Source organism: Centroberyx affinis, unplaced genomic scaffold (assembly GCF_046629955.1).
Source record: "Centroberyx affinis isolate AG114_WGS23_722 - 3 ecotype Tasmania unplaced genomic scaffold, CSIRO-AGI_Caff_v1 ptg001895l_1, whole genome shotgun sequence".
In the NCBI taxonomy this organism is placed as follows: domain Eukaryota; kingdom Metazoa; phylum Chordata; class Actinopteri; order Beryciformes; family Berycidae; genus Centroberyx; species Centroberyx affinis.
In genome coordinates this window covers 164,170-179,915 of record NW_027280262.1, presented here as the reverse complement: position 1 = coordinate 179,915, position 15,746 = coordinate 164,170, and the positions used below count along the sequence as shown (strand labels likewise).

Sequence of the window (15,746 nt, the reverse complement as noted above, 5' to 3'; positions counted from 1 at the left end):
TTAAGACATTTTAAAGGACTTATATATACACCCTGTCTCATCTACATGCCAGCAAGAGTGACAATTTGATGGCTATTATAATCACAGCATACTTACAAAGACTTGCAAAAACACGCTTTATTAACTTTCCCAGTGACACCACACAAACACACATCTGTTTGAATTTCAAGTGCAATAATGGTAAAAATCAACCCATCATGATGCACATATGCAGTCACGAGCTGCACCGATCACCTAGTTCTTCACTGTGTATAATGTGTGAAAATGGAATATCCTTTGTAAAACACAATATTGTAAAGTAATTCTGAAATAATGCATAGTTGCTCAACCTGGGGTGCTGAGCTGACAGTGCACTCTCTGGTACTGAAGAGAGGTGATTCTCCGGCTGAAGACGCCGCAGCATTCCTCGCTGTGGTGTATCCTGCAAAACGAGGCAAAGCGCACAGCGTCTCGGCACGGCTGGAAATCAATTTTCAGTTTATCAGAGAGAACCAGACTGGAGACCTTACCTCTTTAAACACAGCTCCTTGTCTATTTCCTCCAGAGACTTCCCCTTGGTCTCTGGTAACATGAAGTAGAAGAAAACACCGGCCGCCACACCGGTCATCCCATACAAAAGAAAAGTCCCTGACAGACCAATCGCATCTGTGGGTTAAACACACAGTTCACTTTTCTGCTCACCATCATTTCACCTGTCACTAACTCAGGAGGTTGAACATGCTTTTAATTACAAGAAACTATGACCATGGTTTTAGGAGTTTGAAGTAAGAACTGCTGCAATATTAATTCAACAATATGCAGGATATCTGCAGGCAGAGGTGTGACCAAGTCAACTTTACTCAAGTCCCAAGTCAGTCTCAAGTCTTGAGGCACAAGTCTCAAGTCAAGTCCCAAGTCTAAATGTAGATTTCCAAGTTAAGTCCATGTCATTAATGTCAAGTCTCAAGTCTAAATGTAGAACAGCAAGTCAAGTCAGAACAAATCAAGAGTCCAGTATCAATTTAATATCTTAAAGAAAACGAAATATCTAGGACTTTCAATGCAATATGGTTTTAATAGGATAAAAACTTGGTAAGAGCATCATGAGTTTGATTTCTATAATCAGTTTCAACTTCAATAAATTAAGTCATTCAAAGTCATACAAATTCAGAAAACAGAATTTAAATTCAGTCGTCTGCTGGAACAAATCTCATCACTTTCAATCTAAGTCATTTACACAAACACAAGATCTCAAGTCAAGACTTTAGAAACCTTTTCAAGTCATCAAAGTACAAGTCAAAGTCGAGTCTGAAGTATTCTCTTCTTGCATCAAGTCTCAAGCAATTCAAATTGTGACTTGAGTCTGACTCGAGCCCAAGTCCTGTGACTGGAGTCCCCACGTCTGTCCACAGGTCTTTAAACAGTCCAACAAAATCAAATTATTTAAATGTTGCATTTTGAGGTGTGAGAGAGGGTCAGAGAGGGTCAGCTTCTACTCACCAATGACATTCAAGAAAGAGAAAGTGACCAGCAGGTTGGCAGCCCAGTTGAAGCAATTGGTGAATGCAAATGCCCTTCCTCTGACACCGGCCGGAAATATCTCGCTCAGGACGAGCCAGGTCACTGGTCAAAGAAAAACAAATGAGCATAATGTATCCCAGCTGCAGTCATTCACTGGAAAAAGTGAAATTATTAAGTGAGTAGGTGAGTACTACACTAGGCAACTTTGCACATTGGCGGCAAATGGCAGCGAGAGGTAGCTCAACATGAACGTCAATACCCAGAAATCCTGTGAAGTGATGTCAGTAAACTGCACTCCTGTTTACCAACCCGGACGGTCTGTGATGCTTTATACCGAAGGAACGAGAGAGGCACAAGAATTTAAATTCATGAATAAAAATGATATTAGATGTGGGCATTCCAACGAGTTTAACAATTGATGGCTTCTAAGTTGTAGCAACGTGATGTCGTCCTGTTCTTACGCTTCTTCAGAGATGACGTGAACGCGGCATTAAGTTTCGATTCATCGCTCGTGTCCATATCCGACACTGGAATTTCATTTGGACAAATTGTGAATCTACGGCGTCTCAATTAGTGGGATTTGAATGCTCTTCTCTGTTGCAGCCCAACTTTGCCATTTAGTCTGTTAGACGGGTAGATTTTCACATAAAAGTCTTGCCTAGTGCAGCTTTAACCCATTAATGTCTGCGGTGGGAATTTAAAATTTCCTTTGCAGCACTTAAAGTAATAGCTACGCTGAGCACCAATCCGTTGGAATTTTTAAAATCTGTCAAAATATGAGGCCACAGCAGCAAGTTTTTCTTAATATACAATTTTTGGTCGTTAGTCACAAGGGGTCTCTGATTTGAGCAGTTTTCACAAAAAAACTAGTGTAAACATAGGTTCCCATGATCACGTTAAAAAAAAAAATTTCACTTAAGGGCCAGATAGACTCAAGTAAAAATCAATGATAAAAATAATTCTCCAATGTGTTTTCAGGGAGAAATGATGAGAAAAGTAGCTCCACACCCATGCGTTTCCATGCATTTCTACGTTTCCATGCATTTCTATGGGTTTTGGGTATGAATGTATTCCAATAGGCAGATGACCTCTGTACCTTTTTTAATGTGTGTCAACACACACACACACACACAAGCATGCACACAAACACACACACACACACTCTTTCTATAGACTTGTTTACAAACACATTTCATCTTGTGTACAGTGCCATGATTTTTTTGATTTTCAATAAAAAACCTCTTCATTATTTTTTCTACACACATGATCATTTCTACACACCATTTATACAGTATTCCTATGGGAATTCCAATATCAATAAAATATCTATTTTAAATCTCCATTTGTCAGAACAACTCAACATCTCTATCACTTTGTGTGTGTGAATCTATATTGTCAGAGCCCACATCATGTGTGTAGAAAAAATTATGAAGATCTGAAATTCCTAATCTATTTTTCAAGAGGTGTTTTTATTTTTTGCTCATTGTTCATGAATCTTTGTCCATTGGAATACATTCATATCCAAAACCCATAGAAATGCATGGAGCTACTTTTCTCATCATTTCTCCCTGAAAACACATTGGAGAATAATTTTTATTATTATTATTTTATATTGATTTTTAATTGAGTCTATCAGGCCCCTAAGTGAAAAATCTTTTTTGAACATGTGACCATGGGAACCTATGTTTACACTAGTTTTTTTGTGAAAACTGCTAAAATCAGAGACCCTTTGTGACTAACGACTAAAAATAGTATGATACAGAAATGGCTGTATCTAAAAAACTACAAGGAGTTGTATCAAGTTCAAGAATATGTGCTTTGATCTGGCATAAATCTGATATTTAGTATGTTAAATTAATGTTAAACAATTTTTTGATAATCTAAAAAAAAATGTCTACCAATAAAGGCATGAAAAATATGTGAAATCCCAAATTTTGATTTTGGTATGCATAGCCACATGTCTTGGCAGTTCTCTCTGCAAATTTTGTGTTTTTACCTCTAACAGAAAAAAATCTGTGGACCATTTCCTTAAATTACTACATTTAGTTGTTAGTCATTAATGGGTTAATAAATCTGTGGACCATTTCCTTAACATACTAAATTTAGTTGTTAGTCATTAATGGGTTAATAGACATACACAGTTCTCTCTAAACTCCAAAATGACCCATTTCAAGGGAATATACAAACTTGGTCCAAATCCGATGGAGTATGCGCTGACGACAAACATCATACAGATGAGAATGATCCAGTTCACAACTGTGCCATGGACGACTGGAGAAGATGCTAGATGGGAAGAGCTGGCAGTTTCTAATGGTTCATCTCTAACTTTACCAAATGCTACATCTCCAATTTGTGTCTTGTTAAGGAGTCTGTGGCTCTCATCAAGAGTCAAGAGACTGTCAAGAGTTACATGAGGTAGGGATGTTGCGTTAGCGAAGTCCTCCGAATCGCAAGGCCTCTTGGTGTCGAGCGCTGAATGTCCGCTGAGAAATCCGATGGTTATTAGACACACCGCCATTACGGAGCATCCGCTGATCAGCAGAGGCCTCCTGCCCACCCTGTCGGCCAACGCCATGGAGATCAGAGTAGCGATCACTTTGACCAGCCCCAAGCCCACGGACGCGAGCACCGCCGAGGCGTTGCTCCGAAACCCCACCGAGTGGAAAATGGTGGAGGCGTAGAAGAGAACGTTGGGCTGGCCTGTGAGCTGCTGAAAGATCACCAAGCCGAGCCCGATGATGGTCCTCGTCCTCATGTTGTCCTTGCGTTGGAGGAGGTACATGACGTTGTACTGCTCCTGTTTGTCAGCTCTGTTGGAGTCTGCGTCTTGATCTTCAGTCGGGCTCATGAGGTCCCTTTCGGTTTGAGCGCCCTCCCTTTGGCTCGAGGATTCTCCGGTGTTGGACGGAAGAAACCATATAGAGGCCAGCTGAACCAGAGTCGGTACTACGGCTAATCCGAACATACACTTCCACCCTCCCTTGGTATCGGACAGGATGTAATTCATGGCGTAGGCCGCCAGGATGCCCGCGGTGATCCCGGCTTCGTACAGAGTTACCAGCAAGCCCCTGCGGTCGGGGGAGACCAGCTCGGACACAAAGATGCAGCAGGACATGGAGGATATACACATGGCGAAGCCCACCGTGATCCTGCCGAGCACCAGCGCCGGGTAGGAGCTGCAGAGCAGGACCAGGCTGCCGGTCAGGATCAGGACGTTGCTGAGGAGGATAGAGTTCCTGCGGCCGTGCCGGTCGATCAGGCCGCCGCCCACGACGGAGGCCAGCAGGGCCCCGATCAGCAAGGCGCTGACCAGAGCCTCCTGCTGGACACAGGACAGCCTGAACTCCGCCTTGAGCTGCAGCAAGGCGCCCGAGATGATGCCCAGCTCATACCCGAAGACCAGGCCGCCCAGAGTGGACACCGCACTGGCCAGCAACAGGATGGAGCAACCTGGGGAGGAGGAAACATTCACGTGTCACCTTCTGAGCAACGACACATTGATTGGCAGCACTTCAGCACACTGGAATAATGCTCCCAGATTGTGAATTTATTAAAACCACTTCTACCCACCGGTCCCGTGTGCAGGACCATCAGTACAAACACATGTTTTGCAGCCAAGCTTTTTTCAAACCCACAGAACTTTATTATAAATTCTAGTCAAGAACCCAAGGTTTCCAAAGATACTAAACATGTCAGGCTGAATTACAGGAAAATGTGTAAAGCATGGTGCACAAACATCTCGATTTTTTCCATTTGATTTAATAGTGGAGCCATAAAAAATGACGCCTTGGGTTTGAATATTTCACTCAATATAAGCAGCTATAGCTTCAATGAAGCATTGGAACGAGCAGATACAGAATATGTACGTGACATTGTTATATAGTACGGAAAAAACAAAAAAATTCTAACTTTGAAGCTACTTCAGAGGAAATTTAAGGGGAAACTCAATGGGGTGAAACGATGTGAAAGTGTGTTGTATAACTGTGATCATTTGAAGTTAGAAAGGTTAGGATTGAAACTTGGATGTATTATTGTTCAAATTGGCCAGGGAGAATATAAATTTGGATCTTAAACCAATGTTAAGGATAAATGAGAGTATATGAAAAACGATAGCGGTCTGATAACTGGTTGGTGTTGCATGAGGTTGTGTTACTCTCCTGTGATTGGCTGAAGAATGGACCAGGTCTAAAAAGGTTAGAGAGTCCAGACAAGGTGACTAAAGATGTAGCCAGCCATGTTTTAAGAGTGAGAGAACATCAAATCATTTCTGTGTAAGAAGAGAAGCTACGCTGTCGTGGAGTCATTGATGGAAACAAGAAGCCACTATTCATGTATGCAACACAAAGTTAATAAATTCACTCTCGAGGAGCGTCATTTCAGTCTGCGGATTCATGTGAAAGCAGACTTATGAAAATATTTGAATGATTTATGTATCAATCATATTGTTGAACATAATGAGGTTTGGTTGGATAAATAATGTCAGAGCCGTGTTCTCTACATGAATAACACAGATCCATCACTCTAAGTGGTGTGCAGCTGCTCCTCAGATCTAGGTGTGAGTCTTTGATGTGCAGAATCTATTGACACATATGCAAATGAGGCAGACAAAACTCCAAATGAAACCTCCTGAATCTCTATTATCCCCAATGATGATTGTAATATTTTCTTTTTTGTATGTGACAAAAGTAGGTTTAGACTAATATGCTCAGTATCAAACTTGAAGTTAGAGTGCATCATACTAAAACAATTCATACTTACAACTGAACATTCTTACGAAACAGCTTTTGAATTTGAAAATATGACCCTTTAGAAATAACTTACCCATTGCTTATGTCCCTTCTCCAGGTATGCACATTTCAGTTAAGCCAGGCAGGTCCGACTCAATTCCTCTGCAAACATCCTCTGCGAAAACAGAAAATAAAACATAAGGTGGATGATTTCCTCTGCTGGTCTGGCGCCCATAAGGAGCCTTGTGTCCTACTGTGGCTCACGGACAAGACGAGGGAGTCCACAAGAGCCCATCGCAGCCCCCGTAGCCATGACAACCCTGCTGTTGATTGCCATGATTTCATTAGGGAGCCCACTTGAGATGGGCTCAACAAAACACAGTGAAATCAGTTGTCTTGTTTTACCTCACGGGGGACACGAACACATGTCCTCACCTGATGGTGACAGAGCAACGAGGAAGGAATTTGCCGTGTCTCTCTGAAATACACCAGTCATGACTCATCAGCGTTCAGTCTGATTTGAATGAATGCATTGTTTCCAGACTTGCAAACAAGGAAGTTATCGGAACAGGAAAAAAACAGGTCAACAACTCTGCCCCAAAAATCTCAGGTAAAATTGCTCCATAGAGAATGAATGGAGAAAGATGGTGCAGCTGACTTGGAGAAGCTTGGGGAAAATGCCTGGGGATAAAGCTTCATTTTCTGCTGGATTTTCATAGAATACAGCTCATTTGGGGCATTTAAAACTCAATATCAGACAATATGTGGGTGCACAATATCTGTCTATCATTCATTGTCCATAATGGATCCATACTGATAGCATCACTTGTTCTAAATCTTGTGGTTTCAGGTTTTGGTTAGAGTTGTTCCACATAATTGATTGGACTGTAAAGAAGCATCCCTAATGTCAATAGTGAGTTTACAGTGACCTTATCGCATTTTATGGTAGTTTATCTTCTATGGCATCACTACATTCCTATAATATTCCTATTGGGACTTATAGTGTTGCTCTCATATCTGCATGGTATCCCTCTAAAATGTATTATGGGCTTACCGTAGATTCCTTTTAAACCGGTCAAAAGTGGAACAGCTGTTTTGTTTTGTTTTTACACCGAATTTCTAAAGGTAAAACGCTCTTTGCCTGATCAATAATCACCGTCGCCGTTTTGCAGCTTATTTACACAAGAAACAATAAGCGTTTTTTTTGTTCACATTCAAAGTAAAAACCCGTTACTCGACCAACCAAGGCAATTTGCACACACAAGGCATTATGGAGGCTGTGGTACAAGCGGGACAGACAGATGCAGTAGTACTAGGCTACACTGCCATATCATTAAGGCACTTTCTCCCGTTTTGCACCTACTGAACCTATATGATCGGCTTTGGGGGGAATAGCAATCGAGTAGAAACGGACTCACTGTGTGCTGGAGCTGATGTGCCGGAGATGCTGCTGGAAGACTTTCGGGCACTTCAGGAAGTTGAAGCGACGTGGCAGGAGCGTCTCGAGTTGCGAGTTTTGGAAGTTTGACGCCAGAGGCCGACAACTTTCCAGCTGTCCCAGGAAGGAATTCCAAAGAGACGCCGCCTACAGCTCAGTATTAACATGACTATTATTATTATTATCACCATTGTTATTAGTAGTATAGTAGTAGTAGTTGTTGTAGTAGTCAGTAGTAGTAGTAGTAGTAGTAAACACCAGACCACCCGCCGCCCCTTAGGGGTTGTTCAAAGGCAAATCAATATATAAAATATGGTAGGATCCCTAAAACGTGGTAGACTACCTAATAAATAGAAATACAGCGTGTTTTAATTTATCATTGTTCACTAAATCATATTTGAGACTCAACCCAAATGTATTGTAGATGAAAAATACAGAATTATTTTACAACTAACCAAAAAAAAGGAGAGGAAAAAAAGGCCAAACATCACACTTTGTCTATATTTCTGACGGACACTAGGTGGCAGCATTTCAAAACAGACTTGAGGAAGCAGCAGCATAGGAAAGCAACGAAGAAGACAGGCGTAAACATGGAGAAAAGCATGGCGCTCCCAGAGTTCCTCAGTAAAGTAGACTTACTAAAACAAGGGGCAGAAGCCCGGGTGTACCGGGCTTCGTTTCTAGGAAAGCCGACCATAGTGAAAGAAAGGTTCCCGAAACGGTACAGACACCCGGTTTTAGACGAAAAGCTGACACACCGCAGGACGGTGCAGGAGGTCCGGTCTATACTGCGCTGCCGGAAAGCAGGCAAGTTCAACTGAACCAGCACTAGCCTCTGTTCGTCTGTACTCACTAGAAAGTACAGTGGAGCGGGCGTTTACGTATTAAGAGCGTATTACTATAGGTAATAAACATGTCTTCATAAAAGGAAGATAAAAGGGCGCTAACCTAGCTTAAACTGGGGGTATGACGAAAAGAAAAACTGCTTTTGGTGGTGTGCCTTTGTATTTCTGGGTGCATTTTGTTTGCTGCATTTTTCCTGTTCCCATCGTTAACTGGCCAATCATAGACGACGTCAGATATTTCCAGCAGCTACAGAGGAGTTTGATAGCAGAAAATACTTGTAGCTAGCTAAAACATCAACAGTAATGCAGCCATGTTGTGTTTGAGTGAGGGGCGCGACTCTTACTTTTTCTCAACTGGAATAACACTCACATTGCTTTTACTATTTCTAATTGCTCTCTCCACCTACGCGTAAAACCCACAGCCCAAGTTCACGGCCCAAGTTCACGGCCCATTCACTGGGGGTTGTCGAAAGGCATTCTGGGAAATGTAGGAAATCACTCTGAAGTAGAAGTAGACAAGGCAGGTTGTGGGAAAGTGCGGACAACAAAAAAGTAAATCACAACACTTCATCACAAAATTAGATGAGATAAGATAAGATATCACTTTATTAATCTCCTTGGGGAAATTCGGGTGCCACTGCAGCAACTGGCAGAACAGTACCAGGGAAAAATAAGTACAGAAGATAATAAAGAGAAGAGGTAATAAGCTAAAAATTAAAGGTAATGTACATAATATAAAACTATAGAGCAAAAATGCAAATTAATGCAAACAATAATAATAAATGCGTATCCATATATGTACTGTATATATACATAGTTAGTGCCAGTAAAATAACTCCTGGAATTAATTGAACATAACAGGCTACTGATGATATCTGACAGTGTGAGAGAATCTGAGGGTGGGATTTTCCCTTTAATATTTAAATGAACTGTTTTGCAGCCATCCGTTTTCTAATAGCAATCACCAGCTCAGCCATGCTGTGTTAGGTAACATTCTCCCTCCATCTCTCTCCTCCTCAGGCATATCTGCCCCGGTGGTCTACTTCGTGGACTACACCTCCCACTGCATCTTCTTGGAGGAAATCGTGGGTGCGGTTACGGTGCGAGACCACATCGCCTCCGCCCAGGAGTCCCGCCCCCATGCGGAGCGGGAGCTGGAGCCGCTGGCGGCGAGGGCGGGCCGCGTCCTGGCCAGGATGCACGACGAGGACGTCGTCCACGGAGACCTGACCACCTCCAACATGCTGCTGAGGAGCGGCGCGGGGAGCGGAGAGCCCGACCTGGTGCTCATCGACTTCGGGCTGAGCTACATCTCGGCGCTGCCCGAGGACAAGGGGGTGGACCTGTACGTGCTGGAGAAGGCCTTCCTCAGCACCCACCCCAACACCGAGGCGCTGTTCGAGAAGCTGCTGCAGAGCTACGCCGCGTCGTCCAAGAAGTCCTCGGCGGTCATCAAGAAGCTGGACGAGGTCCGCTTGAGAGGGAGGAAGCGCTCCATGGTGGGATGAGAGATCAGAAAGTGTACAGGGACAAGCCTCTCTTGGCATTCAATTGCTAAAGCTCTATTATTGTGTACAGGAAATTGTTGGATGTAAGCCAGTATCATAAAATAAAAGAAGTTTTGTAATAAATGAGCTCATCGGGTTGGTGTGTTTGTTCTTTTCTTTGTTATCAGGCATTGTGTGATGAAGGCCACTGTAATGGGTTCAGCCAATATCAAAATTTACACAGTAACTTTAGATAGGGCAGGGTGATATGGATAAACTGAATATCATGACAATAAGAAATTATGTTGTCAAATTGATGTTCATTGCATTGAACTGCATGGTAATATAAAGTATGACTAAACTAATTTTCAAATAATACTCCTTAATTTGTGTCAGACCTCATTTCGTGGAAGACTTTAATTCGTATTTGTCATTATTAGACAACAAAATTGTGTATCACAATAATATTATTTCATCACATGATAATTGAATTGAAAGATGATAAATGATAATATTGAATTATTGCTCAGCCCCAACTTTAAGGTTGTAGTTGAGCTGCAGTGGGTAAGGCAGACTTCTGAGAGATTCCATACATCAATCATAACTTATCCTTATGCTGAAATGAAAGAAGGGAATGCCATTAAGAAATGGGAATTGACTGAATTATCTTTATGAATTGCGTATATTCATAATTCATTGCATGCTTGCAAACCACACACCACTCACAGAGTGTTCAATGGCACAGACACGTGACATTTTACGAGCTGCGCAGGGACTGTTAGAAATGTGTGAATGCACTTTGGCGGAAACAGGTGAGTCAAAGATTACATAAGCGCTCTCACCATGCACACCCATGACTAACTGATACTCGAATTCCAATGGAGCACCGAAGAAACATGGAAATTATGATCAAAGTCATAGTCATTGTTTTGCACTGCAGAGGTAAGAGTGAAACGCTGTTATTCATGTGTTGCAGACTGATCAGGTTCACAGTGTAGAGCAAAGGTCAAAGCTTTGTGTTTGTCTTTCGCACAGTTCTCCGTGTTAGATCGGTGACTCTCAACCTTTCTCATATCAAGGACCCCTAATATAGTCCACATTAGGGCCACGGACCCTCATTTGATGAGCTTTTGTCTCCCTGACCCAAATCTGAGAATGTTTTTATTGTCAGATATGATTTTGTCCAGAATTCCATGACTATCTGTATTGCAGGTAGAGAGATAACAGAGAAACTATGATCAAAACAGTCATTCTTCTACATTCTTTAATCGTGTTAACTTCTTCTAAATGAAATAATGGTGAAGTTTAACAATCCATCAATTCGCTGGGGACCCACTGGAACCCCCCTCAAGGACCCCTGGTGGTCCCCAGACCTCACGTTGAGAACCACTGGTGTAGATGTTTGGTTGGTCAGGTTAGTTTGCATCTGTATTGACAGTATACAGACGGCCACATGCTGCTTTGCACTGAACTGCGGACCGACCCCTCTGTGCTTCCAGGTTCCTCGGCCCAAACCGCGAGGAAGCTCAGCGTCTTGGCCGGCACAGACGTGACCCTCAGCTGCTGGTTCGAGAAACTGACCAAGTTGGTGCAGTGGAGCACTCTCACCGTCGAGTGGAACGTGGTGGACAAGCGCTCGGACAAGCGCGTCGTGTACACGTTCGAGGACGGGAGCGCGCACGTGAGCCGAGGAGGGTCTCTGGTGGACGAAATGGGCCTGCTGCGGAGCAACGCCTCTCTGCAGCTACGCAACGTGACCGTGGGAGACGAGGGGATTTACACCTGCAGGATCATCACACCTGTAGTCTACACAGAGGCCACTCCGCTGGAAGTGCTGGGTATACTTCTGTCTGTTTGTCTAGGCTCGGGCCGATATTCAGTCTTATCGAATATCGCGATATTTCCCGCGATATCGAACATTGGATGGTAACATCAAATTTCTAGGCAGTTAATAATTATTAAAGGAATAGTTCACTCAAAAATTAAAATGCTGTCATCATCTGCTCACCCTCATGCCAGCTGAAACACAGGTGAAGTTTGTCCATATAACACACAGGGAGGCTGCCAGCACAACTCCATAGCAGCCTTCTCCAAAACAACTGAAGTCAGTGGGGACCAGTTCTTCAGAGTTCCAAAAAGACCTACAGTATATTTACACCATCATTTAGTGCAAATCTTAACTACAGCTGATTGATTTGCAACAAATAATGGTGTATAGGTCTTTCTATTGTTTGGCTGTTTTTGTTTTGGAACTCTAAAGAACAGGTCCCCATTGACTTCAGTTGTTTGGAGAAGGCTGCTACCAAGTTGTGCTGGCAACCTCCCTGTGTGTTATATGGACTAACAAATTTCACCTGTGTTTCATTTGGCATGAGGGTGAGTAGATGATGACAGAATTTTCATTTTTGGGTGAACTATTCCTTTTATTATAGCCTAGAAATTTGATGTAATTTTGAAGAAATAACACCCCCCCCCAAATAATACCCCCCCAAAAAAACCTGGGTATTGTGTTAATATACGATGATATCGTATATTACGATATTTTGGCAGGACACTATCACAATATAACATTTTTTACTCAGATCACTTTCATTGTGGTCAGTATCCACAACCTGGTGAGCTGATCTAGAACCGCCTTTGCCTTTCTAAAGTCTTGAGGAATCACATATTAAGGAGACTTGATCTGTGATCCGAAATCAGCGCTGATACTCTCAGAGGTTTGATGAGTATCGGCCCTGACCAGCTAAGAAGAATCGTATCTTTTTCTTTTGCAGCACGCTGAATATTCCCATTGCCCCTCTCAGCTGGACTTTCTCAAAAACGTCCCTTCTTTCTCTCTCCCTAGCTCTTATTCTATTTCTTTTCCTAGCACTTCACTTTTCCATGATCTTTCAATGGTCACAGGAATATTTGAAGAGCTCTCTGACCTTTGTACCCCTTGTTATTTTTGGTTGCTTGTAATTTCGGTGATCTAGGAATTGAAGCTTATTCTACATCTGCGCTAATTGAGAGGCTAGAGAGTGCTGATATTGGGGTTTGGTGAGTGGAGGCATTTGTTGAGGGTGCTCTTTGGATTGTGCATGGTGTTTTGAAAAAGAATGAAATGAAAAATGAGAAGGAGAAGGAGTTCCAAAGCACTCTTTCTTCAAGCAAACATCTAAAAAGCCAGTATTTCTGGGCTAGTTAGCATGTCAAACTGAACACGGAACAAGATGTACTCTGTTTGAACTCTCCTCCCAGCTCGACCTTCAGTGTCGCTCCCGGAAAAAGCGACAGTGGCAGAAGGCGAGGAGAAGACTCTACAGTGTGACATTACAGGTTTCTACCCAGAGAAACTGGACGTGACGTGGCAGATCCAAAATGGCTCCCACACGGTCCCCGCCGGTGCAAAACACCTCTCCCGCGTCTGCACCGAAATGGCCGTCCTCAACGCAGACGGCACCTACAGCATTCGCAGTGGCATCACGGTGCATTCCTCAGCAGTGAAGGGTGGAGAAATCCACATGGTCTGCCAGATCAAACACCAAACCTACAGCGGGGTTTACAGCAAAACTGTCACACTCACAGTTCAAGGTGGGGTGTCATTGCTCTGTTCTCCAGCCACAGAGTTCAAGTCATTATGCCCTAGTACCGTCATTATGTTCTATTAATACGTCTCTCAATCCCTTCCTCCTGGTAGCTCCAGCGCAGCCCCTCTATAACGTTGTCACACTGATAGCTGTTACCAGTGTCATCAGTTTGCTGGTGGTCATCTCTGTTATTGGAGGCACAGTGCTTCTCTTTTGGTATTTCAACAGAGGTAGGTCTCCATTTCATGGAAATTTTGTGCAATTCTGTTCACACAGAGTTTACATGTAGTTTTCAAAAACAAGAACAAGTTAACATTGTTATTAGGGTACTATTATTAGAGTTAGACCAATATAGCAGTTTGCCAATGTATCAGTCCGACATTGGCCATTAATTAAAAATTAGATATCAGCCAGGCAGTCCACCTCTGATATGATGGATATGATGCAGTTTGATTGATTACATATTTACTGTGGAAGAGATACTACACTGGTTTTTCTTGTACTCAATATTATACTGGTTGTCTATGGGAAGCCCTCAACCTGAATTGATTCTAATGCAACAATTTGATCAGATTCCACACAAGTATAAAGATGTTTTACTGTTATTAGTAGAAGTAGTAATCGTCGTATTACTACTGGGGGAAATACTTGAATTTTTTTGGAATTGCTTGGCATGAAAATGGTCAATTCTAAAAACAGTGAATGTCAGCAAAACCCAATATCAGTGGAACCCTAATTATCATTATTATTATTATTTTTAGTAGTAGCAGCAGTAGCAATAATAGTAGTAGTAGTATTAGTAGTAGCGGTAGTAGTATTAGCAGTAGTAGTACCTGTAGTAGTGGAAAGACTAAGTCTCAAGAATCAAGATGGAGAGACCACTATCAAAATGTGTAATGACGTTCATACTTCTCTCCACAGTTACACCAAGTGTCTCTGATATCATCCGCCCCAGCATCATATACGCAGAGGTGCCAACAGAACTAAAATGCAGCATCAGAAGTGTTGGACAGAGAGAGCTCAAAGTGAAGTGGTACAAGCTAACAACCAGTGCAGACTTTGTCCCGGTTTCGCTCACCCAGTCAGAATCAGATCCAGTGTTGGTCGCTGAGGATCTGAGCGACCAGGCTTCCCTCCAGTCAGACAGCAGACACCATATAGACTCCGTCCTGACTGTCTGTCTGACTGTCACTGAAGACCTGACTACGTACCAATGTGTGGTGCTGTACAGGGGCAAGAGGATCACTAAAGAGACCACTGTCAATGTGAAAGGTGAGTAATTCTGTCATATCATATCCATGTCAGGTCGTACAGTATTCTCAAAAAACTTTATTCCATGCAGTGTTTTAACAGTGGTATAACTGAGCCAAAGGCAGAGCTGCTCATAAATATTCAGATATTCAGACAATTATCTCATTGGTTGAGTTGAACCTCAGTGGGTGGAGCCAAAGAACCTAAAGAATCACAGACTTTCAGTGCAAGTTAACCAATTGGCAAACTTGTATGGCAAAGGAGGAACGCTGGTTAAAATATACATTAAAAAAAATATAAATAGCAATGACTTCTTTTTTTACATTCATTCTTGACCATGGCATTCATGATATTGGAGGGTCAGCAAGTTAGCAAACTAGCTTACCTAGATAGCTACAGGCTAGTAAGGCTAGTTTGAACTTGGAAAGTCAGCTAGGCTAACTAGCTATAACTTGCATGGCTAGATTTCAGTTAGTAAAAGCCCTAGGTTTCATAATATTAGCTTCCTCCTCTTACCATTTTTCACTGCGCTTGAGTATAATGCTAATTATTCAGAAAAACTGTAGTTCTTTGGCTCTGACCATTAATGTTTAAGTCAACCAATCTGCCTCCAGAGCAGCTCTGCCTCAGAGAAATGTTTGTAGAGCTAAAACGACAATTCCTTAAAATAACGATGTGGAGCATTGGCACTAGTGTTATCCATTTGCCAACTGCAGTTTATTAGTAGAGTGGTAGAGTAGTAGACTTGGTCAAGACGCTGTTAATCGGATTCGGTTGATCGGATTCCACACAAGGACTGTAGGCAGCAATATGTTTTGTTATTATTACTATCCTGGGTTTCAATGGAGAGTTTTGGTGTCCCATGGTCTAAATTAATGGAATTCTGGGGGAAAACACTGAATCCTTGTAAATTTTGGCAATTCTTTGTC

The 15,746-nt window shown here is 42.4% G+C and overlaps 2 protein-coding genes across 3 annotated transcripts; one reads left to right on the top strand and one right to left on the bottom strand.

The window, feature by feature from the left end:
* Positions 1 to 134: 134 nt before the first annotated feature.
* slc2a10 (solute carrier family 2 member 10) lies at positions 135 to 7,748 on the bottom strand. Of its 2 annotated transcripts, none has more exons than XM_071530176.1 (6): positions 7,646 to 7,748; positions 6,322 to 6,402; positions 3,688 to 4,950; positions 1,480 to 1,602; positions 510 to 645; positions 135 to 421 (listed from the first exon to the last, which is right to left on the bottom strand). In XM_071530176.1, exons 2-6 carry the CDS (start codon positions 6,323 to 6,325, stop codon positions 325 to 327), a joined length of 1,623 nt encoding a protein of 540 aa, XP_071386277.1. In that variant the 5' UTR covers positions 6,326 to 6,402; positions 7,646 to 7,748; the 3' UTR covers positions 135 to 324. The 2 variants fall into 2 exon arrangements, with proteins under 2 accessions (XP_071386277.1, XP_071386278.1); XM_071530177.1 differs by lacking the exon at positions 7,646 to 7,748 and adding an exon at positions 7,282 to 7,387.
* A 490-nt stretch (positions 7,749 to 8,238) lies between these two features.
* Positions 8,239 to 10,120, top strand: tp53rk (TP53 regulating kinase). Its single transcript, XM_071530180.1, has 2 exons — positions 8,239 to 8,472; positions 9,531 to 10,120. Exons 1-2 carry the CDS (start codon positions 8,256 to 8,258, stop codon positions 10,016 to 10,018), a joined length of 705 nt encoding a protein of 234 aa, XP_071386281.1. The 5' UTR covers positions 8,239 to 8,255; the 3' UTR covers positions 10,019 to 10,120.
* The last annotated feature ends 5,626 nt before the right edge of the window (positions 10,121 to 15,746 follow it).

Coding starts and splice junctions, on each gene's coding strand:
- slc2a10 (XM_071530176.1), bottom strand. Junction 646..1,479: donor CTCTTTCTTGAATGTCATTG/GTGAGTAGAAGC, acceptor TTTAACCCACAG/ATGCGATTGGTCTGTCAGGG. Junction 422..509: donor AAGGAGCTGTGTTTAAAGAG/GTAAGGTCTCCA, acceptor CTCGTTTTGCAG/GATACACCACAGCGAGGAAT.
- tp53rk (XM_071530180.1), top strand. CDS start 8,256: ATGGAGAAAAGCATGGCGCTCCCAGAGTTCCTCAGTAAAGTAGACTTA. Junction 8,473..9,530: donor ACTGCGCTGCCGGAAAGCAG/GCAAGTTCAACT, acceptor TCTCCTCCTCAG/GCATATCTGCCCCGGTGGTC.